This window comes from Branchiostoma floridae, chromosome 7 (assembly GCF_000003815.2).
Source record: "Branchiostoma floridae strain S238N-H82 chromosome 7, Bfl_VNyyK, whole genome shotgun sequence".
Taxonomy (NCBI): domain Eukaryota; kingdom Metazoa; phylum Chordata; class Leptocardii; order Amphioxiformes; family Branchiostomatidae; genus Branchiostoma; species Branchiostoma floridae.
Genome location: NC_049985.1, coordinates 16,419,429 through 16,442,985, shown reverse-complemented (window position 1 = coordinate 16,442,985; position 23,557 = coordinate 16,419,429). Strand labels below are relative to the sequence as shown.

Below are 23,557 nucleotides of genomic sequence, written 5' to 3'. Positions count from 1 at the left end.
TTTAAAGTCAATGTAGAATGCCAAATTGGTAGCACTGTCTTGGCTAGGGCTGGGTATCGGTACAGCGTACCGGTACAAAACCATTTTTTCTTATTGGACCGGTCAAGAAAAACCGGATCTGAAAAAAATAGGTAGACTGGATGTTGGACCAATTAGAAAATTAACAATCAGCGCATTCACACGTTTATTTTATCATGCATTCACACATTTTGGCACTTGCAGGTGGAACAAAATAACAAGAGTGAAGTAGAGTATAGTTTATAGTAATTTCTACCAAGTTTTACAGCCAATCGTACAGGTGCAGTTAGCGTTGAGGGGTTTTAAAACGCCAGTGTAAGTCTAATACTCCACCAAACAGATCTCTTTGTAGTGAAATAGACCATTGGTATGAGTCATACTGCATCAGGTCCAGGTTCAGGTCCGGACCTGGACCTGATCCTTTGGACCTGAACTGGACCTGGACCTGAATTTTCTGTACCGGTACCCAGCCCTAGTCTTGTCCAGCCACTTCATGTATACCAATATGTCATACAGCTGATTTTATTGGTTCAGTACAGTAACTGAAAAGCTATGTCAGGCTGTATTTCTGCCTGCCTTCTGAAAATCAAAATTTTGCAACCTAAAAAAGTTCATTTAAGAAAAAAAAATAACCATTGGGAAATCAACATAACATTATGTGCCCCCCCCCCCAAGTAATCCACATTTCATCTGTCTACATGTACATGCATATGAAGGTACACTTCATTTGGCCATCTGTTAATTATAATAGTCTTTTTTGCAAACTGATTTGAGAAGAGATGAAAAGGGTTGATGTGCTTATGACTATGTAATAACTACACTTAGGTGTGGCACTCACTTGGCACAATGTAGACTTTGAAGGCTATTAGTAAAAATCTTTCTAAGTGGCACAACTATGACTTACAGAGAACACCAAATTTTGGCTTTCCCTCCAACTCATTTTACCAATTTTCCCAGATTCAACAAATGCCATAGTGAATGTCATTTATGTTTTCTTTTACCAATTAATTTTTTTTATATTACAACTTAATGGTCTCATACCTAAGTGTTTTGTGAGTTTTTCATTTGTCGCTAATTGCATTGCCATCCCCTATATGTGCTCCATGTATATGTATGTGTAACAGTACTAATTTTGAAAAAACAGTATCCTAACAGGAATTGTGTTTGGGTCAACAAAATGTAATTTCATATCATCACTAATGGTAAATTAACAAATTTTTGCTTTGCATAATTTGATGATTAGTGTTAAGAATGATTATTTTGTATACAGTGTATAAATCCAAGTTTTCTTTCAAGTGTCGTGAATCCAAGATGGAGTTATATACTGGATTATGATTGATTGTTGAACAGGTCGTCCCCACTCTCCACCACTATTGACGACCCGTGCCAACTGTCTGCATATAACAGTGAGGAGGACCTGCACCCTGAGCCTGCCTACAAGGTGCCCTCACTCCCTGACAACCTGGACTCCAGTGGGTCCTCCGAGAACGACGAGGAAATAGACAAACACTACCTGATAGAGACACAGAGGTAACTTCATGGAATGACCTTAAGACACTCGTCTGAATCTTATGTATTAAATCATATTTTGCAGGGCAAATAGGTTTTTGAATCTTATGTATTAATCATATTACATCTAGTGCTGACAAGTGCAAGAAATATCAAAAGATTAAAGCATTTGTGCTGGATGAGTGATTTTAGACTTGGAAGATTCAAGATGAGAAAAATTTGACATCTACAAAACTTCATACTGGGATGTCTATTGTGTTTTAGTTTTAATTGTATTCATTGAGAATTTGCAGCTTTTCCTCAATTTAGACTTCATTGCAGTTCATCCTTCGTATTCAAAACTTAGATATCTCACAACAATCTCCTCCCTTTACCCCAGACGTCTAGTCATGGATCCTTCCATCACATCCCTGGACAGAGGCACCCCCCCTCGCAGTAACCAGTCCCCCCCTCGCAGCCAGAGCCCCCAGCAGGGGAAGTCGCTGACTCCCCAGCCCTCAGTGGTGGAGCAGAACATAGAGTTTGAGCTGGATGTAAAGGTGGAGATCGACAGTGGAAAATGTGTTCTGCACCCACAGTCCTCGAATGTTGAAGATGACATGAATGGGAGCAGGTGATTTTTTTTCACTGTTCTGTAACGTTTGATTATACAAAGTGGTCAATGTTTTACAACTACAGGGGCAGGGGATATAGACACTATTGAGAGTTTTCAGAGTCATTACAGTGATACGAACAGTACAAGGGGAAACAGACACTACTGGGGATACGGACACTACTGGGAACACGGACACTGTATATTGGGGGTACAGACACTGCTGGGGTAATGGACACTACTGGAGGTACGGACAGTATTGGCGGTATGAAGACTACTGACACTCCTTGCGCCACAGACCTGTCCTTGGGGTACAGACACTACTGGGAGTACGGAAAGTACTGAGTTCTAGGAGTAAAGACACTACTTGGGGTACAGATAATACTGGGGGTACGGACACTACTGAGTATTGTGGGTACGGACACTCTTGGGGACACGGATGCTACTGGGGGTATGGACACTACTGGGGGTACGAACGCTATTGGGGGTATGGACGCTACTGACACTCCTTGGGGCATGGACTCCGATTCTTGGGGTACAGACACTACTAAGTACTGGGGATACAGACACTACTGGGGGCACTGACACTACTGGGGGTACAGACACTACTGGGAGTACGGACACTACTGAGTGTTGTGGGTACAGACTGACTCTTGGGGAAATGGACACCACTAGGGGTACAGACACTACTGGGGGTATAGATGCTAATGAAGGTATGGACGCTACTGGGGGTACGGACACTACTAGCGCACAGACACTACTAGAGATATGGACACTTTTGGTTGTACGGACAATACTGGGGGTACGGACACTACTGAGTACTGGGAATGTGGACACTACTAGGAGTATTGTATGATTCAATAAGGCCAACATGTTATGGCATTAGTTTGGCTGTCACAATTCATGTCACGACATATATAATTCCATGTGTAGAAGTTATCTCATAGATCATTGTTGTCAAAGCCAGGACAAAGCTCAGGACTAAGCCACACATGTACAATGTCTCTTTCGATCCTTGCCTCAGTACCAAACCAGGAGGAAAGAACAGGAAGATGGGAATGATGTACCAGACCTCAGCACTCGACATCACCCCAGCCTCCAGTAAGAAACACCTGCTCAAGGGACAGGTATCCGGTAACCTGGCTTCGGGCAACAAGAGCCGGCTGGGACATGCAGGGTCTGAGGTCACCATCTTCTACCTACCTGCTGTAGATGTTAAGGTAAGATGTCAATTACTACACATCTACATTGCAAATAAGTATTGTCAGTATTGTCAGTAGTACTGCAAATCTACAAATGTTTGCAGTGATTTTTGCTGTAACTTCCCCACCTCTAATTCATGACACAACTGTTTCAACTGCAAATTAAAAGGCAGTTACTGCATCATTTTCCCTCCTGTGAAATTGAGTGCCCTAAAGATAAATGAATTTACAGTTTGCTACATTGTATATATGGCTCAGAGATATTGCTTGTGTATCACAAGGTTTAAGTTGTGTATAAAAAATGTAACATGGCGTTACTTAAGATGGATAGGTTTGGCACTTCTTGCAACTGTCTTGCAAATTCAATGTAGAACCTTAAAGTTTGAAGATTAAAATTTTTACTTAAGATGGCACCTCCATGATTTTCCAGGCCCACTACAACTCCAAGACTCACAGACAGGATTCCCCAGGTGCAGGTAACAGTAAGGAAGATGTCCCTCAACAGGAGACTGCAGATGGCAAGAAGAAGGTTCCAACTGGCATGAAGAGGGCCAGTCTGTACGCCATGCTGGCTTTACAGTCCCTCCCACAAGTATGTACTATCAAATCATGTTATTGTAAAGTTGAACTGGTCTCGAACTCAAGAAATTGAAATCATCAGAATTTTCGACCGAATCACTCAGTCAGGTGTTGAGTTGAAAAGCAGCATGCAAGTTTTGCCATCTAACTTCAAAGGTGTCTGTCAGGTAGACAATTTGACATTGAAAGAGCCTATTTGCATCACACTCATTGATAAATCACCTTACACTTTTCACAGGAAACAGTGGTCAGCCCCTGCCTGCTGGACTTTCTGGAGCAGACACTGGATGTGCTGCCGGCCTCACCCACTGACCCCAGGCTTGCTGATATGACTGCAAGTGCTCGAACAGGTGGACATACTCTTTATTTGTATTATACATGTATGAAATTTGTAACCTTCGTTAACAATAACATTTATAGGTAATAGAACATTTATATCCAGGGAGGTTGGTGTAAGTTTAGATATGCAGGAGTGCATTATACTGGGGGACGTACATGTACCATTGGAGATCTCTACTGACAGATATGTGACTGGCAGAATTATGTTTTTAAAACTTAAAAGTTAGTGTTAGTACTTGTAGATGCTAAGAAAGCACAGGAAAGCTCTTGGTGTGCTTTTACAATGGTGCAACCGTCACAATTTGAAAAAGGGATCTGAACAAGTAGTTTAGGGGCTTTTCGTTACTTTCGGCATGACTCCTAGGTTTCTCTGTAAAAAAATCCTGCATTCGGACCCTAGATTTCTTTAAACATGCAGTCAAAATCAAGCCAGGTTCCATAAAACGCCATAACCTAAATGAGGTGAAAAGGACTTTTATGACATACATATGTAAGGGAAGTGTTTGATTGCACTGCACAAAACTGACCTGTGTTATTGAACAAAGGCTTCTTCGATACACAACTTTCTTTTAATTATTCGGTAAACGTTTTGACGACCATCTGTCCTTCATCAGTACAAAATGAACAATACTACCAACCTGATGAAACTATTTACGGATGACCTGTGTTATTCCTTGTGTCGGAACAGCTATGGACAGCATGTTTCCTCTGGACCTGGACACATCCAGCACCTCCCTGGGCACCAGCTACGGCTCCCCCTACACGTCCTTCCCCGTGGACGTCATTGTGTGCGTGCGGGTCCAGCCCTCCATCATCCGCTTCAACTGCCTGCCCCTTTCCCGCGTGGAGTGCCTGCTGCAGGTGCCGCTCCTGGACCTGGTCTTCTCTTCCATGACGGCTGGCTTCGAGATCCGGGAAGATGAGACGGACTCTACTACAAAGGCACAACCGCCACTGTTGAAGAGAAAAAGTATGAAGATTTAGTGATGAAACCATCTGTACCTATACCTTATCTATACCTTAGTTACAAAATGTGGCGACTATGAAATTCTGGTGATGGTAAATTACATAGTTTGCTCCAAATAATGTGTCAATTTTCATCTAACTTTCAAAACAAGATTAGTGTAAATCTCATAATGTTTGCTGTGTCTGTTTTCATGTTGACATTCCAATCTAGCATTTACATATAAAATCTGAAAACCAAGAAATTAATTTCATATCATGATGTTTGATACTTTCATTCAACACGGGTAAATGCTCACCTCCAATTTTCAGTCACTGTCCGTCGACCTTCAGAAATGAAATTGATTCGATTACTCTGAGCATGTGACCTTAGGGACACGTAATTCAAGTAATGAATCGTAGTTGCTTGGAAACTCACTTTAATCTGTTGAAGGGAAGTATCAAACTTCATCATACGTAACAAAAAATGTTTTATTTCACACACGCAAACTTACACGAGCAGGAAGCTGCAGCCTTCCTGAATTGAGTAAGATTTGTTACATAAGGTATCATAAAATCACGGCATGAACATACAAATGCAGGTTGAATTACAAAACGATCGGCAAGTAAACAGCCGGAAGGCCAACAACAGACCTAAGTTAAGAAACTGAGTCATTGTACAACACAGATGCTAAGAAATTGATGTGGTGCGGCTTTAACTAAAAAAACAACCAACTATTCCCATGACAGGCAGCCAGCGACATGTGACGTTCCAGCGCCCGCGAGGCTGGAGCAACCTCAGCTGTAACTCGACGGACAGCGACCACCAGGAGGCTAGCGGGGTGGGGCGCGGGGGACTGAACTTCACCGCCGGGATGTCGGACTTCTCGCTCTTCATCTTCCATCCGTACGGCGGGCAGCAGAAGAAACATGCCGGCATGGGGACACCCGTGGAAGGAGTCACTGCACCAGGTGAAGTTCTTAACCCTATCCTGCTAAGGTAGCCTTGTGGTACAAATTACAGTGTTAGTTAGGGGGTTAGGCAGCAGGGAGAACGTTAAAATATTTGACCACCTGTAGAATAGAGGTGTGGACAACATATTTTACACTCACTACATAGTGCAAAATGTATCAAGCAACAGGATAAAGAGTAACCAATGAAGATAGTCAGTAAGTATCTAAATGTTGTTGAAAAACATCTGAATCTTTAGAGAATTTGTCCAGTGGCTTGATCTATTTTGTTTATGTAATGTTCTACCTGGATGTTCAACCTTCCTCAACAGACTTAAATTTCTTTCAAAAAGCTCCTGGAATATTCACTATAAAGTTTTGAGGAGGAATTTTGGCTGACTGCCAGAATATTGTTGATAACAAAATTGGTGTTTACAATCAGTAGTGATGGTTATTAACTGCACGATTAACACAAGGTGATGGGTCCTCATATCATAACCACAAGCACACTTTTAAACTTGAAGATACGCCATTGGATGCAGGACCGTCAGCCACAGGGCGTAAGGATTCGCTAAGCCTCAATGTGGAGTTTATCAAGGTCAACCTGAGCCGCAGCAAGAGAGCGGCACCAACCACGGACCCCGGGCTCCACGCCAGTGGGAGTATGAGCAGCGGTCGTCTTCGCGACCTGATGTCAACGCCCTCGGTTCAACTTCAGCAGTCACAGGATCCTGCCAATGTACACATTGACATATCTGGTATGTGTAGGTCTCCTACAATTGGTGATGCAGATTACAAAATGAATGCTAGTTCATGTGGTAACTACATTGTACATTTAGTGCATATTGCATGTAATTCTACTCATTCATCTCATGCAAAATCTGCATACAGATATACCAGTCCTGTATAAGTGACCACCTAAAAGTATGCATATTTTTTACTTTGGCTCAAGCATGCAGAGCTCTGAAGCTCCTATTTACTGTGACCAGTATTCAAGCTCCTTGCGGATCACTATAATCTGATTACAACTATTGCTGATGATACAAGTATGTCATTTACATTGTTAAAATTTTTAATTCCTGTAGCTGTTTGCGATGTTGGCTCGGCGTCCTTTAAGTACGACATGCGTCGCCTGAACGAGATCCTGGCGTTCCCGCGAGCCTGGTACCGCAGGAGCATTATGCGTCGCCTCTTCTTAGGTGACCAGATGGCCACAAAGAAGGCTCAGAGTAAGTCGCATTTTGCTTTACATTGGTTGACATGGTAAGCGACCATGTTATGATAATCGATTTTGATCAGTCCCATAGATAGCCATATAAGCAAGTTTGACACTGTATTTGTAGTCCTTCCATTTGATGGAAATATCATGAATGTCCAAATGAGAAGACTTAGTATACTATAAACATTTGGTATGTTCTGTTGAATAACATACAGCTCTCCTTGTGAATGAATGTAGTAGTTGTTGTTGTTCAATACTGTAGATTCAGTTACTTTTGCAGTGGTTTTATTTCCCAGTAGGATGAATAAGAGGGTTTTGCCGTATTAAAAATTTACAATTCTGCGATACAGTACTCATACAAGATAAGGGAGACACATTCACTGTGTCATAAATCCACTGTGAAAATAAAACCATAGCAAAATGTTTAAGATTTACAGATACTGTACTACCAACAATTACTGAAAAAACAAAAACTGTGGACTGGTTAAGCTTCAGATTTCCCACTGTGATTAAAGTTTGTGTGTGTAATTTTTCCCTCTCAGGTCAAGCTCCTACTCCAAACCAAACCTTTTCCACCTCGCCCAGCTCAGTAAACATAACATCCCAGCCAGCCTTCTCCACAGACACCCCGACATCCGCCATCTTCCCCTTCGTCCCACCATCCCCCAGCATTTTCAGTATCAAGACTCAGAGTCCGACAGCACCGATGAAGAGTCCCGTCACGGGGCCGAGCCGCAGACATTCGGCCTTCACCGCTCCACACGGTGTGGAAGACACAGGAAGAACTAAGAGACATTCTGTTGCATGTGAGCAACACTTTTACATAGAGCTCCAACTAGCAGTTTTCCCTCCATCTCTAGTAGAACAATCAGCCATCCATGATAGACTTTCTGGCTTGTAGGAAACAGCTTAAGGATTTTCTTCATCATGTCTTGCTTATTAACCCTTTTTGTAGAAAGCTCTGATCGAGGCATCCATGGTTGATTTGCTGGCGCTTGATAGACCATCTAATTATATATGTATGATAATCATGATTTTGTTTTAATTAACATTTCTTGCTTATTAACCCTTTTCCCCTCTGTCAAGCTTCTGCGCATTCTGTGTTCACAATTCTATTGCAGTAACCCCCTTGTAGTTGTCCATTGTCTCTCTAGTACTAGTATACATCATCAAGTTACATGTAGTTCTGCTTGTTTTATCAGCAGTTACTAATACATTGTATGTAGTACTTAATGATGTCTGTGGTATGAATACATGTACTTTGAATTGCAGTTCATATGAATGCAGGTTTTAAGGTCACTTAAGGTGAAGGAAAAATGAAAGCAAGTGATGCAAAATACAAAGCAAAGTTATGATAGATTTGTTTGTCAGATAGCATGAAATTTGCTTCTGCTGTCTTTTGTTAAATGTAAAAAGATAGCAGATAATATTCAAAGAATGAAAATCTGACTGTTGCAAAACTGATTCACTGACTAACTTTGTGCTATGTATCCTACTTCCTGAGTGTCTAACCTTCATTGACATATCAGAAGACAATATGTTCAACTCTTTATATTGGTTATCACAGCCATTGCCATGTAAAGCTCAACAGCAATGACATGCATAGTGTATACTACTGTGCCATAATCTCAGCCTTGCAGAACATAACAGTAAACAATACTGAAACAGTACATTGTATAGTACATGCCTGTATATTGTGTGGTTGGGAAATGCTCAAAGGAGATCTATTCTATAATCATAAGGTGCTACAATACAACCTGAACATTTTGTGCACTCCCTTTCTGAAGCAACATCTGACAGTTGAACCGTTTTCTGTAGCTCCGCCCACCCTGGAGAGACAGCAGAGCCGAGTGGAGGCCCTGAAGGCAGACCAGAGTCCCGAGACGTCCTCCGCTGCCGGGGGGAAGACTTACCCCGCATGGGAGACTGTCGTCCTGTTCGCTGTCAAACTCTCTCGTCTGGAAGTCAACATGAACATGAGCAATGTCATGGGAAACACTGTGTAGGTCTATTAAAAGTGCTGAAACATGTTTAGACAATAGTGTTGGCAACTCCCAAACTACAAGAAAGAAAGCTAACCATACTAACGGTTTTAGCATTGACTTTTTTCTTGCTTGAATGTCGAGATTTGAATGTCTAGTAATGCTACCATTATCTTGAAAGGTCTAGAAATCAATGTAGATGATTATGCTACATGCTACATTACAATGGATCTTCATGAATTCTGTAGTGCTGAAATGTATACTGATTTTGCATGGAAAATACAATATCTAACACCTACATGTAGTTACATTTAGCAAACTGTTTGTGGAAGCAATGCTGTTGACAATACTGTAAAAGATACTTAATGACATGAGGTTGACATAGGAGCTTTATAACACGTTGAATGCATATACTGCAGTGATGTATAATGATTTTGGATGGAAAACAATTAAAGACATGATGGACTAAGTGAGTGTGATGCCTTTGATTCTAATTGTAGCCTTACTTGTTACCAGGTGGCTGACCCAGGAGCTGTGCAGCCAGGGCCGGCTGTGCATCGCCAGCACCGGGTACAAGAACGTCAGCATCACAGCCGGACTGGACAGCTCCACGCTGGACGCACGGGGAGGGGTGGTCGGTGGGATCATCCAGATCTCCAAAATCAACACGTCAGGTACAATCAAGCAGATTATCCATATCTATATAGCCTGTATAACCACCCTTCAGCATATTATGCCAGCTTTACAGGCACGGGACACAGTAGCAGCTGGTAATTGCATTGAGCGATAGGACACACATGAATAATAATCTTTGCACATTTAACTGCAACTACTGGATGTATCTAGTGAAAGTGCCTCTACAGTACTTAATGGAAGCTTTGATATGTGCAGTTAATGGAAGCTTTGATATGTGCAGTTAATGTAATGACTGTTCCTTTTTTTTTATTAGTCTGGATGTCTGGAACAGGCCAGGATATAAAGTGTACAGAAAGTTAATTGTTCCGTTAAAAGAGACTTGTTTGGTCAGTTACTGTATGCCCCAAGTCTGTTTACTTAGAATAGGTGCAAAAGTCATGCGTTACATGATTTACATTTGTACTTGTTCACGGTTAATTGCACATCACTCAGTGCATTCTGTACATAAAGATAGGCAAGTAGCTATGTACCTTTGGACTGTGTGTATTGTAAGGACTATAATGAGAGAGAGAATGAGAGAGAGAGATGTGGTATGTACATGTAAGACTGCTGGAAGAAAAGCTGAAGTCTCCATAAACCTAGTCCCTTGGCTGACACCTCTCTCCTCTTTGCCATCCTTGCCAGTGAACCTACATGAGAACCCAGGTGACGAGCCCACCCACAGGTGTAACTTTGAGGTGAAGTCTGCCGACACCCGGTTGGACTACATGGGCGCGGCCATCCTGATGGCACGTCTGCACCGGCTCACCGTCAGCCTGAAGGACGAGTGGAAGGTGGAGGCACTCACCCCTAAAGCTCCTCACATATATGATGAGATGGGTGAGAAAAGGTAGGGCTGAATCACAACATTTCAACATATTATTGATCTCAATATGACATTTAATGACATTATTGACCTCAATATGACTCTATATGTTGAAACAACTCTGTAGTGCAATAGTACTAGTGGTACAATCATTGGAAACGCATTTCCTGTGTCATGAGTTCATGGCAACAAAAAATCACTGGTCTTAGTGCCAATGTGCAGATGTTGTCACACTGGCAGCACCAAATCCGTGCTGTAGACAGATTAGCCATGTAGCTCTGTGGGCGTCACTCCACCATCGTGAGGGCAGGGGCATGGCGTGTATCAAACTCAGGACCTACTGATTCTGATTCCAACGCTCTAGCCATTGCGCCACACAGACGCCCCAGCCACACAGTTCATGGCAAAGACAGCAAAGATAGAATCATGATCGCAAACAGATATACGGTATTACGGAGCCCTTGGAAACAAAGACTGAGTTGTTTGTCGATTTTTTTTCCAGTGCCATCTTTATCCATGGTGACTTGGACTGGGACCGTTTCCACCTGATGATTTCGCGCTCGACGACCCCTGACCTGATCAAGGTGTGCAACCGTCTGGAGGAGTTCTTCACGCAGCAGTTCAACAGCAGCCGCAGAATGTTGTCTCAGTGGGGTCTGCACGGGGTGTACCTGCCCCAGCCCTCCAGTCTCACACCTGTCACACCTGAACCAGCTGAGAAACCCAATGGTACAGGTCTTTGTTCGATCTGTGACAGTTATTAACAATAACATTGTGAAGATTCTGTTCCATGCACAAAGTAAGGCCCTTAACAATAAAATTTTGGTCAGTCTTTTGATTGTTGTCAAGTTGAAATGACCCAAAGCCCATATATGTCACATGATCTGAACAAAAGTGTGGTTGTCAGCAATGGGTCAAAGGTTCCCAGTAGATGATATCGGCTCCTGTCTCAGTTGAGGAACAATTGATGTACTCAAATGTTTGTCGTTCACATCCTTAAGCTTGTAGGAAGTAATCCTGCTCAGTTTTAAATATTTCAACTTAATCCAACGTCATAGAATGTCCTGAGGATTTATTGTCTCATAATTTTTCCTCGTATTCTTTCAAACAGGATAGTCCCTGGGCAGTTCAAATGTAGAGCATACAACTTGAATGACTATTGAAGTTACAAAAAATTCTAGAATGTTAACACTGATTTTTCATCCAGTTAATGTATGATTTGTGTAAACTTTCTCTGTGTGTTTTGCTTAATTCTGCCAGAGCTAGCAGACGCCCATCACCACCGCCACTGGCCATCCGTACTGGCGCGAGTATGTGGGTCCAGACTGAGCCTGTTCTCCGCCGCCCTCCCCCTGCACGACCTCGTACTGGGCGGAACCATGAATCTCCGTGGTAACGACCTGACCTTGGCCTGCTTCCATGGGGTCAACTTCAGAGCCAAGTCTTGGGCACTCTTCAATGTCCTGGAGCCCAACATCTCCTTCTGTACTGAAGTCCAGGAGATCCAGGAAGAAGGTAGGGTACAATTTTTTAAAATTTGTCTGTATAAGCGCTTTTAGCTTTCTGGGAGCACTCAGACATGCCATAGGACTCTAAGTGCATGTGGAACTTTCTCTGTCATTGGGCTGTGGATTTGCCCCCTGTATGAGCCAGTATGGGCGACGCGCGTGCCCTGTACAGCAAGTAAGGACACAGTACGTACGCAGCACATGTAAGTAGGGCATACATACGGTAACATGGCAATCGCACAGAGATCTCACGTGCAACTCACCACTTGCGCAACGAACGATGCACGCAAACGGCTTACGACTTGGCGTGGCATGCAAACCGCATACTTACACCTTGCGCAACCGTGCGTGTGACATGCGTTGAGACGCACTCCCTCCCTGCTCTTGCCATTCCTTCCCCACTTCTTCAGCAAAATGTGACTAACAAAAAAACGTACAGACAAAAAGCACGTACGGCGGGTTGTGCCCTTAGCTTAATGGAATACATGTACTTGTGTTTCACTTTTGCAGATGGCAGCAGATCTGACACCTACATCGTGCAGAACCTGTCCTTCCACATAGGACACAACGTCTGGGTCACCAGTGAGAAGGACCAGGCCATCCCCATGGCAACCATCCGCAGACTCACATGCGGTCGCTATGACAACCCTCCGCCCGGTGTGGCCAGTGTACATGAGTGGTTTAACTATGTCAGCGCTACCAGAAATGAAGGTATGGAAAACATTTGAATGGCAGAATCAACAAGGAACATTAATGATAAACATTTAAAAGCTTTACATTTTTAGTCATCCCAAATAGATAGTACCTTTTCAGTATCTTACTTACATGTACACCCTTTTCAAAGTCCAAAATATTGACTACGTGTAGTTCATTGACTTAATTTCTGGTAAACTACATAACAACCCTGTATAATGTTATTATCCAGTACAAGTAGTCACCAATTTCCTCTCCTTGTTAATCATACAACATGTATCTGATGTGCATTGTAGTCACTGTCCTACTGCTACAAAATTGGTCAGGTATATTTGCCACTGCTATAGGCCTCTTCTTTGTGTTTCTCAATGTATCTGCTACTGTTATCTTCAACACTTCAAGTATTCTTTGCTGATGATGTTGCACGGTGAAATGCTAGCTACATGTACAAGTCATGTAATACAACGCATGTATTTCCAGAGCTGGATGTGTTTAAGAGTCCCGAGGACCTTCAGTCCAACAGCCCCCCAGTGGAGCGCAGACTCTTCTCCTCCAGGAAGAGTCTAGACTACGGCCATGAGACGGAGACCATCTTTGCCCTCCCCAAGCTGCAGCTGGAGTTCAAGACTGAACATGTGCAGGGAGAGAAGGAACCACAGGCTGGAGGTATCAGGTCTTCATTCATTCTGGAACAAGTTAGACTGTAACTTCCAAGACAAAAATGGGACACCCAAATTTTTAACTGATGAACAGGTCCAGTCTATGAATGACATCCACTGCTCCTGTGACGTTACATTACGTACATGTTGGTAGCACATGTGACTCGGTGAGCAGTTGCAGGAAGTCTACGCCGCCCACCGTCTCTGTTAAGGGATGGTTATAAAGCTCTGACATACATGTAGATGGCTTCGTTAATCGCACTAGCAAAAAGTCATTCAGTTTGTTAGGCAGGGTTCATGTAGTCATTGTTACTTTCCCCAAGAATGTTGTGACAGTCGCCGGTAGTACGTGGTCTTCCTGGAGTAAAACAACATACAATTAACATGCATAAAAGTTGTTATTAATTGCTATTTACGAACTAAATTGACAATTGACTGGCTTACATTTGTCTACACAATCTAGTAGCTTGGATCAATTGGCCTTTTTTTTTCGCACCCCATCTTCCCACTTACTGCAATGCACAAGATGTAGTGTATTCTTTCTAGACACTGAAAATGCTATGTTCTGACATCTCCAGATCCGATGCCCACCGTAGTGTGCAGCTTTGTGACAGAGTTTATAGACCACATCTGTGTAGCCATGGACGCTGAGCTCATCCTCTTCCTGCACGACCTGGTGGCAGCTTACATCAAAGAGAAGGAGAGAGGTCAGACATATTCCTTTATCCTTTCCACACCTTTATGTGTATCAAAATATAGGGGCAGTGCTCATACATTCATTTCTATGGCCCCAGGGCCACACAGGGCCCAACATTAGGGGGCTAGTCCACTAGTAATTATACTTACTTATCATTACTAGTAGGGGCGTGTTGATCAACTCCCATACTCTGTCTCATAAATGCTGAGTGCCAAGCAAAGTTTGTTTGAAGTTTTTGGTATGGCTCGGCCATGGTGTACATGTACATTTTGTAAACTTTTAGAATGCAAGGCAAGCTCTCTACCCCCTAAGCCATTGCATCTGTGTTTTAACAAAATGAATGCAATATTTCATTGGAAAATTGATAGTATGATTTTGTTCTTTCAAACTTGTTTACTTGTTAACATGTATTTGTGTTTTCCTTCTCCAGCTTTCCCCTCAGGTTTCCGCAACTCCACAGCCATGAACCGCAGATCCAGGCAGGACTCCAAAGGGAAGGAAGGGAGCGAGGCTACCGCTGAGATCGGCAAGGCCAAGGACTGGCGGGAGTTTCAGTGTCGGGTATGGCAGCTGGAGCCCACTGTCAGGTACATTACTTTAAGTTACACAATGTGTGGAGATTTACATGCAGTCCTGTATAGGCTGCCTCTCATTTAAAACAACAGGGTTAGATCCTCCATTGGGAAGGCATAGATTAAATGCAAATTTGTTCATGTATATGTTGCAACCATGAGTGATACTGAAAGTGATCTCGAATGATTGAAGGGCTAATCTTTCACTAGTCGTGACATAGAAGGCAGACACTATGATTTACACCTCAGCTGGTTCATTGATATCATCATAATCATCAGCTGGGATTCAAACTCCCAACCTCTAGGTCCAAAGACAGGAACTACACACTCTACAATGATAATAACAAAAAAATGATAATTACTGAATATGACAAACCATGTAATATATACCATAGAATTTTTGTATAAGTCTGTGAGATTTTGCATCTCAACCACACATTGGTAAACCCTGTGATTTTCTCCTGAGCAGACTCCTGTCCTGGGCTGGAAAGAGGATTGACCCAGTGGGAGTGGACTACATTCTCCAGAAGCTGGGCTTCAAACACGCCCGGGTCACCATCCCCAAGTGGATCCAGCGGGGTGCCATGGACCCCATCGACAAGATCCTCTCCATCTTCCTCAACAAGATGGTCAACGCCCTTCGAGAGGAGCAGGAGACGTCTTCAGATGCTGCACAGTAAGGTGGGTCATCTGGAGGAGCAACAGTCATTACCCAAATAAGGGCATGTCATCAGTGATATCACCTTCATCTTCTTCATCATCAAGGACATCATGGACCAGTGATGTCCTCCTCCTGACATTGATGTCAAAGCCCCAGTCACACAGTCAAGACTACCCAGACTGACTTGCTCCCCAAAACTCCCCAACCAAGTTTGGCACTGAGATGAGAGCAGCCTGGAACCCATCCTATTCAAGCTCCATTTTGCTCTCTGGTGACATCCAAGCAGAATATGTCTTACCTCACTTTGTGTTTTTAACATCTGGCAAACAACCTTGCTGACCAACTCCCAGACGACCTTGCTCGCAACTAAATACCAACCATGGTCTGTAGAAGATCAGGAGGCCATGGTTGCCAGTATGTGACTGGGGCTTAAAGGAGAGAATACATGTTTCTGCCTCTTATGCTGCCCTTATCCTGTTGATAAAGCTAAGGGCACAACCCGCCGTACGTGCAAATACGTGCTGTCTGCGTGCCAAAATGGGGGCAATCTTTTGGGATCTATAAGTGCTAAGTACCGCCTACGTGGGAACGGATTTTGGAGCATGCAGACACGCCGAAGAACTTGAAGTGCATGCAAAACTTTTTGTGCCATCGGCTGCAGATTTGCCCCTTATACGTGCCAGTATGGGCGACGTGTCTGCCCTGTACAGCCTAAACGTTTTCAGGAAGACGAGGCCTCCCAAAAACGTACGGACAAATTGCACATACGATGGGTTGTGCCCTTAGCTTAAGAGCTAGTGGTCTGCAAAACTTAAGAGGCCTCAGAGTGAGGCTCAGACGTTTAATGTTTCATCTATGCAATAGAGTTGTTACTTATATTGAATTAAGAGTCATCAAAAATTGAGTTGTTATTTGTCTTGTCAAATTAGAGTCAGCTAAAATCTTTGTTAGATCTTTGAAGTTTTGTTTTGTGCTTTTATCCAAACAGGTTTGTCACTTTTTCTTGTTCAAGAGTTACAACTTTAGGTTTCCAAGAGTGGAGGAGGAGCCTTGCAAACATTTTTGCTACATCATATGTCAGTTTTCTAACTAGGATACTCAGCTTTTATGTCAATATTTCTTTATGTTAGGGGACTACACTGAGCTGCATTCATTCCAGTATTGTATTAATTATTTATTTTGTCTGTGTTCTTGCAAGTTCAATGAATGTTGAGAACATCGTTTTTCGTAACTTAAAGTTGTACCAATTATAGATTATGATATTTCTTTTACTCTATCACACAATTTTGTTAATACCCACACCAGCAATGCAATTATCAGATGTTGTCAATATTCAATATGATTTGAAACCATATCTGACATTGTTGAGGAGCATTGCTGTATGACTTGTATAATACATAAATGATGCATGCTCTTCAGCATTTATGTTTCATATATAGAAGTTGGTATATATATATATCATTGTATATCAATGTTTAAGTAGAGTAATTACTTGTAAATTGTATAATTGTGCACCTGTACCCTTAAACAACATAAGATATGAGATAAAAGCATTGTAAAAAGGTAGAATGATTATCATTGTTGTATGACTGTACAAAAGTGATTGGAATTGTAGGAATGAAAAAACTAAAATGTTATGATACTTGAGAAAGAACAATTCTGAGAAAGAGTTTGCTTAAGGTTGTACATACAAGGTAAAGTACAGGACTAAAGACAAGAAAGATTCAGAAAATTTGCTTACTAGTACATTGTGAAATAGGACAGATACAAAATGTAGTTAGTTCTTGAATTGAAAAGTAGTTAAAGAAGCACCAAAAGTCATCAAACGTAAACGGAGTGTAATATAGTGCTTATTTGCAGATGTTGACTTCACAGTGTTAAAGATAGTGAGTTTTTGCTCTGCTGTGTACTTGGTCTGTTGTACTGTTGCCATTGGAAAATCAACATTTCTGTGCAATCATGTTTGTTGTGAAGTGTTTCATATCACAATTGTAAAATTTGAAGACAATATGCTTCTATATCATGTGGTATCCAATATTAACATGTGAAAATATTGGAAATAACCACTACCAGATGTAGTTCCTTTAATAAGTGTGTAATATGTTATCCAGCCATATTTACTTAATCTGATCTCTATATTCTGAGGCGTGGGAGGAAATTGTGGGGGGGGGGGTACATACATGTACCACATTTTCACCAATGTTTAGTGAAGGCATCATGCTTCCTGTGTTAATCCAAGTACATGCTCCCCTTTGAAAATTTTGAAGAATTTTTCCTGCTAACGCACAATTGCCTGTGTTCTGAGGGGCAACTTTTGCTGGTAAACTACGCTGATTTTATTGACATATCTATTTGTGCACAAATGCACAAGGGTTTCAGCTTGATTTTTTGCCTCCCATTGCTGACGCCACTATTGAAATCAAAATTGTCATTAGCACACATATCTGTGTTGAATTTGTCTTTGTCTTTACAGTAGGTAAACAATACTGCTCCTGATAGCTCTAAGCATTTCCCCAACTTCTATATATCTATACAAAATTTAGGTTAATGTACAGGCAGAAATGAATATTAGTGTTTATATCTTTTGACATATCATTCTGTGTGGTTCACTTTAGAATAGTGTGATATCTTCATTTGTGTTACAGCTATGCATTGTTTTTGTGTGAATGTACATGTCACATATTTGGAACTGTTGAAATTTGTCTGTTGAATCCACTCGCTTACCAAAGTGATGTACATTACAATGAAATACAAAATTTAACCAAGTGCAATAAAAGTTGACAGCTTTGAATTTGACTCTAAGGTTTCTTTCTTTCTATAGCTATGATACATTAATTAGCAACCACACAAGGATTCCCGGCAACATTCATACATTTTCCTTACTTGGATAAGCCATTTTATCATCACGATCAGTCCGCGTCAAGGATGGTATGTCACTATGTGTATTTTTTCTGGACTGCAGTTCCTGTGTTCCTGCCAGAGGGAGCTTGCAAAGAGGTTCCGTAAATCATATCAGGCCGTGGAAACATTCCCACCAGGATTATGTTCTGTCGCACAGGGCATTTAGGCCATGTTGATTTGATTATATGGATGACATCCGCGCGCGCATCAATTTTCGGCCGTTTCCAAAAAATGTTTTCAACCATGCTTTCAGTCGTACAAAGCAGCTGCAAAAGGAGCAATTATGTGCTGTAAATTTAAAAAAAAAATACATTGTATCAGAAAATATAATCTTAATGTCAATTTCAAGATCAAAGAAGAAGATGTGAAAACAAACAAAGATGAAGAATCTATTGTTCGGTATTCAATACCGCCATTTCTTTAACCTTCCAAACCACTTGGATTTCATAGTGAAGGCAACTTTCTTTCTGCCAAACTTCCATTTTATTCGCACGCCCCCATCAGTTTGGGGTTCCCAGAGGATGTAATCCATATAATCAAATCAACATGGCCTTATCTTCAAGGGAGCAAAGTCTGCTATCTTTGCCACGTTGTACCATTCTGTTTGGTAATTATTTTTCTGTTAAAGGGTCAAAGATCAAAATTCAAGAGGCACCTTATCTATTCCGGGTGCATAAGTCATTTTGGAAAAGAGTTTTCTTGCAGGACGGACATAGCCGTTTGCGGGATTGACATCATGGATTGGAACCTTAGATGTGTTTTACTAGGCACCATACTGATGTATGTACATGTGGTGCAGGCAAAGGTTGACAAGTCTCCACCTACCATAGGTAAGGTTCTCTGTTGTACTAGGACTACATGCTTTTCCTACATGACTTACGTAACGTATGTAATCTGCGTCTGTCGGTACATTTAAAGATACCAGTGATGCAAGTAAGGGCCTGATTTGTCCTTCAAAACAAATCAAAAAAGCTTATGGGATCCAAATCACATATAGGTTTTCTTTTTACCCGTAAGTCTAACTATTTGACCTTTGGACTGCTATATACTAGTAATTATTAAACAGTATAAAGATGAGTTACACTCTAAATATTTCACAGAGATGTGAGATCTTCAAACTCTTGTTTGCATTAATGTTCCCATTTACTTTACAGCCGTGGTAGGAGCAGGGATTGGTGGTGCGTCGTTAGCCTACTACCTGAGAAAGCTGTTTGGTAACGATGTCTCCATCGACATGTACGAACCGCATCATGTCGGAGGTCGCTTGGCTACGGTGAAGGTTGGTGCCGCGGAGTTTACATCAGGGGGTGCCGTCCTCCATGCCAGAAACCGGTACATGGCCAAGTTTGCTGAAGAACTAGGTAACCCATTTTTTTTAATACTGTTAAGTATACCCGTAAGTAACTTCATCATGTAGGCAATTATTCAATATAGTAAGGTTCTTTAGGCACAACCAAGGAGTACTTACTTCCAACGTTTTGGTGTCTGTCAGACACCATCATCAGGGTAGAAAAGTAGAGGAAAACAGAAGAACACGCTGGATTAAGGAGGCAGTCTGGATCAGAAAAACAGCTCCAGTCATGAACAGAGACGAGGGGGGATACAAGCTGAGCCACGTTTGGGACAACATTCTTGCTGCTGCAGCACCACTTACATCGGCTATAAGTAGCAGCAAGAAGTAGTTTCCAGTCATTCTACCCTGATGATGGTGTCTGACAGACATCGAAACGTTGGCAGTAAGTACTCCTTGGTTGTGCCTAAAGAACCTTACTACATGGATACTGTTAAGTATATACACTACTTAACAACAAAATTATTCATACACTTCATAGCTTTTTATTGACTTGATTATGTGAAAGGTTGTTTGCCACTTCGGTCGGGGCAGTCTCTGCGGCCAAAACAGCCTCTGTGGAAGCTTTGAAACCTTTGTTCCGTTGGTCTCTCGAAAAGGAGACTAACTTGGCCCAACACGTTGACCAGGTTGTTGGGCCAAGTTGACCAGGTTGTTGGGCCAAGTTGACCAGGTTGTTGGGCCAAGTTGACCAGGTTGTTGGGCCAAGTTGACCAGGTTGTTGGGCCAAGTTGACCAGGTTGTTGGGCCAAGTTGACCAGGTTGTTGGGCCAAGTTGACCAGGTTGTTGGGCCAAGTTGACCAGGTTGTTGGGCCAAGTTGACCATATTATTTATTCGGTCAAGTTTACTGGAACGAGTTGGTCCAGGTTCCGATGAGCTGAGATTGCCACTGACATCGCTCTGTCTCACACAGGATTAAAACACAAGAAAACCTTCCCAGGGACCACTCGCTCTGCGCTGTATAATGGACAAGAGTTTGTCTTCACCACTGAGAGCGCCTCCAGGCTCCTCAATTTCGCAAAGTTGCTGTGGCGATATGGATTGGATTATGTTCGGCTCAATAAGTTGATTGAGCGAACTATGACCGACTTTGAGAAGTGAGCTCGGTTTCCAGTACTATTACCATTGCACTTGTTGTAACATTCACTTATCTGGTGGCCACTTTTGTCATTCTATTAGTTCCTCTTTTTCCTTACACGCGATGAGTGTAAGGACCACAATAAATGTTTACATTTTCATTTCAAATCTCAGTGTAAAGAAAACAATAATGTCTACATTTTCATAAATTCATGATAATATGAGTCTGTTGCATTTACAGTAATTAGTTGCGCTGATCTACCAAACCCTTTTATGTATCAAAATTATGTTACTTGATCATTAATTACCTAATTGGTAAACTGGATAATGTCATTTATTTCTGACAACAAATCATGCACCTCCTAATACTCCTGAAGGATTGGACTTACATATTTGCGACATGTCCTTTGCTCCTAGCATTTATTCTCTACAGGATGCCGGAAATGCCTACAGTTCTGTGGAGGAACTTCTCCATGCCATGGGTGGAGCCAAGTTTGTCAACATGACACAGATGTCCACCAAAGAAGGGCTGGAAGAGGAGGGTTTCTCAACAAGGTTCATCGACGAACTGGCCATGGCAGCCATAAGAAAAATCTATGGACAAACTGTTGATGTTCCTTTCTTTCCTGGTGAGTATTGGTAACCGTAATGCAACATTTAACAGTTGGAAATTTATAAACAATGAAAACGGCAAATATAACGCACCTCGTTTTGTAGGAAGTCCCTAGGGTCCATAGGCCCTGTAACAATGACACATGTAAGTCACTTCTATAGTTCAGCTTACATGACCATAAGCACATTTACGGTTCAAACTACGAATGCATGTGCAGTCACAAGAGTTGTGATGGATGAAGGCCCAGACTCGTACACAATTCTTGTCCCATTGTCTCGACTTTCATGACAATTTTCAGCAGTGATTTGTTTATGTCTCAGCTCAGGGGCCTTCACCTTTGACATACTTTTCGATGGAATGACTATTCTTCAGTAGTCCTTATCACTCTGGAAACGTGACGTGTCGCACATGTGACGTCAGCAGTGGGTCAAAGGTTGTTGGAAGCTGATATCACCTCTCCCACTAGACTCCCTTGCAGTCTTTTCTGCCCCCTCCGAAACTCGCTATCACGGAAAACTCCCTTCCTCAACAAACTCCCTTTCCCGGCACAATAGAACATAGCCAACGTTGAAAATCGTGCACCCCCCCCCCCCCAAAATCAGCACCGTTCCGAAGACTGCAAGGGAGTCTACTTTCCCACGTCCATTGGTGACGTGACACATGCGAAACGTTACGTATTCATGACGGTTGGACCCAAGAGCTGAAAAAGACTGATTGATTCACTTAGGTCAGCTGAAGGAACTTTCCATATACATGTAATATAATTTACCAACTCAACATTTATGCTATCATATTTGATGTCATGTAGGTGCCACATCGTTGGTAGGGACACAGCCAGGTCTGTGGACAGTGGACGGAGGCAACAAAAGAGTCCCGATGGAATTAATCAACACAGCCAAGGTCAAGCTTATTCCTGGTGTAGTACACAAAGTCACATTAAAGAATTCCAAAGATCAGCCTAAGTTTCTACTCCAGTACAGGCTAAAAGACCCAAACGATAACCAAATGCTGACAGAACAGAAAGAGTATGACATTGTTATCGTTGCTACTCCACTACACGAAGGAAAAAGTAACATCACATTTACTGATTTCCCAACCCCGCTACCACAGATAAGGGGTAGGTTCCACAGAACTGTGGAGACAATTGTGCAGGGAAAGTTGAACGCTGAGTATTTTGGTGTTTCCGACCCTAAGGACGCCCCTACAAACATCATGACTGTTAACGCTAACATCCCCTTCAACAGTATAGCTATACAAACACCTGTATCCATTCCGAACGACTACTCCCCTGTGGGCCCTGAGAGTGAGGACGCTGTATGGAAAGTAGCCTCACAGCGCCCTCTGGCTGATTCAGAAATAAGGCAGTTATTTACCGTAGTGAAAGATAGGCAGGTTGTTGATTGGCTGGCATACCCACACTATACTATCCCCGGACATCTGGGAACCTTTGTCCTTCATAATGGACTGTACTATGTGAATGGTATAGAGTGGGCAGCCTCTGCTATGGAGATGAGTGTGATAGGAGGGAGAAACGTAGCACTCCTGTCATACAACTGGTGGTATGGGTTAGATGCGAAGGTAGATCCTGGAAAGTCAACCAAGACAGAGCTTTGAGTGCAAAGTCTGCTTCAGAGGAGCCAGCAAAAACTGATTAGTGAATGACATAATAAGAAAGTTCTCTATTCATAACCTAGGAGTAACAAAACAATAAACCCATTTTGAACGGAATTACCTCTTTATATGTATATCTACGTATCATCGTATGGTACCACATTGTTAGGATACTGGTAGGAGTATATCACGTTTTATTGGTCAACCATTATATGATATATGGTACATAATTATCCTATATATTATCTAAATTATACTGATACCCTGCACAGGTTGTGATTTGGTGAAGAAGGCATCATAAAATCTGTACTACCTGGAATTATAAACCTTCGCTTTCACATGGCACTTGTTTCTTTCCTTGTAGCAATTAAAGCGCTC

General features: G+C 42.2%; 2 protein-coding genes across 2 annotated transcripts in view; both read left to right on the top strand.

The window, feature by feature from the left end:
- Positions 1-18,415, top strand: part of LOC118420084 (transmembrane protein KIAA1109-like) — an 81,070-nt gene extending 62,655 nt beyond the window's left edge. The window contains exons 63-82 of the mRNA XM_035826788.1: positions 1,369-1,548; positions 1,907-2,140; positions 3,144-3,339; positions 3,752-3,913; positions 4,139-4,250; positions 4,928-5,209; positions 5,932-6,153; positions 6,657-6,890; positions 7,218-7,361; positions 7,894-8,157; positions 9,170-9,353; positions 9,850-10,007; positions 10,654-10,858; positions 11,337-11,563; positions 12,095-12,349; positions 12,853-13,053; positions 13,516-13,701; positions 14,273-14,401; positions 14,822-14,978; positions 15,433-18,415. Coding sequence (XP_035682681.1) covers positions 1,369-1,548; positions 1,907-2,140; positions 3,144-3,339; positions 3,752-3,913; positions 4,139-4,250; positions 4,928-5,209; positions 5,932-6,153; positions 6,657-6,890; positions 7,218-7,361; positions 7,894-8,157; positions 9,170-9,353; positions 9,850-10,007; positions 10,654-10,858; positions 11,337-11,563; positions 12,095-12,349; positions 12,853-13,053; positions 13,516-13,701; positions 14,273-14,401; positions 14,822-14,978; positions 15,433-15,643 — 3,943 coding nt within the window. The 3' untranslated portion in view covers positions 15,644-18,415. The remainder of the gene's footprint in view (positions 1-1,368; positions 1,549-1,906; positions 2,141-3,143; positions 3,340-3,751; positions 3,914-4,138; positions 4,251-4,927; positions 5,210-5,931; positions 6,154-6,656; positions 6,891-7,217; positions 7,362-7,893; positions 8,158-9,169; positions 9,354-9,849; positions 10,008-10,653; positions 10,859-11,336; positions 11,564-12,094; positions 12,350-12,852; positions 13,054-13,515; positions 13,702-14,272; positions 14,402-14,821; positions 14,979-15,432) is intronic.
- Positions 18,416-19,186: 771 nt separating this feature from the next.
- LOC118419608 (prenylcysteine oxidase-like) lies at positions 19,187-23,286 on the top strand. Its single transcript, XM_035826071.1, has 5 exons — positions 19,187-19,355; positions 19,680-19,886; positions 20,792-20,975; positions 21,373-21,584; positions 22,377-23,286. Exons 1-5 carry the CDS (start codon positions 19,262-19,264, stop codon positions 23,180-23,182), a joined length of 1,503 nt encoding a protein of 500 aa, XP_035681964.1. The 5' UTR covers positions 19,187-19,261; the 3' UTR covers positions 23,183-23,286.
- The last annotated feature ends 271 nt before the right edge of the window (positions 23,287-23,557 follow it).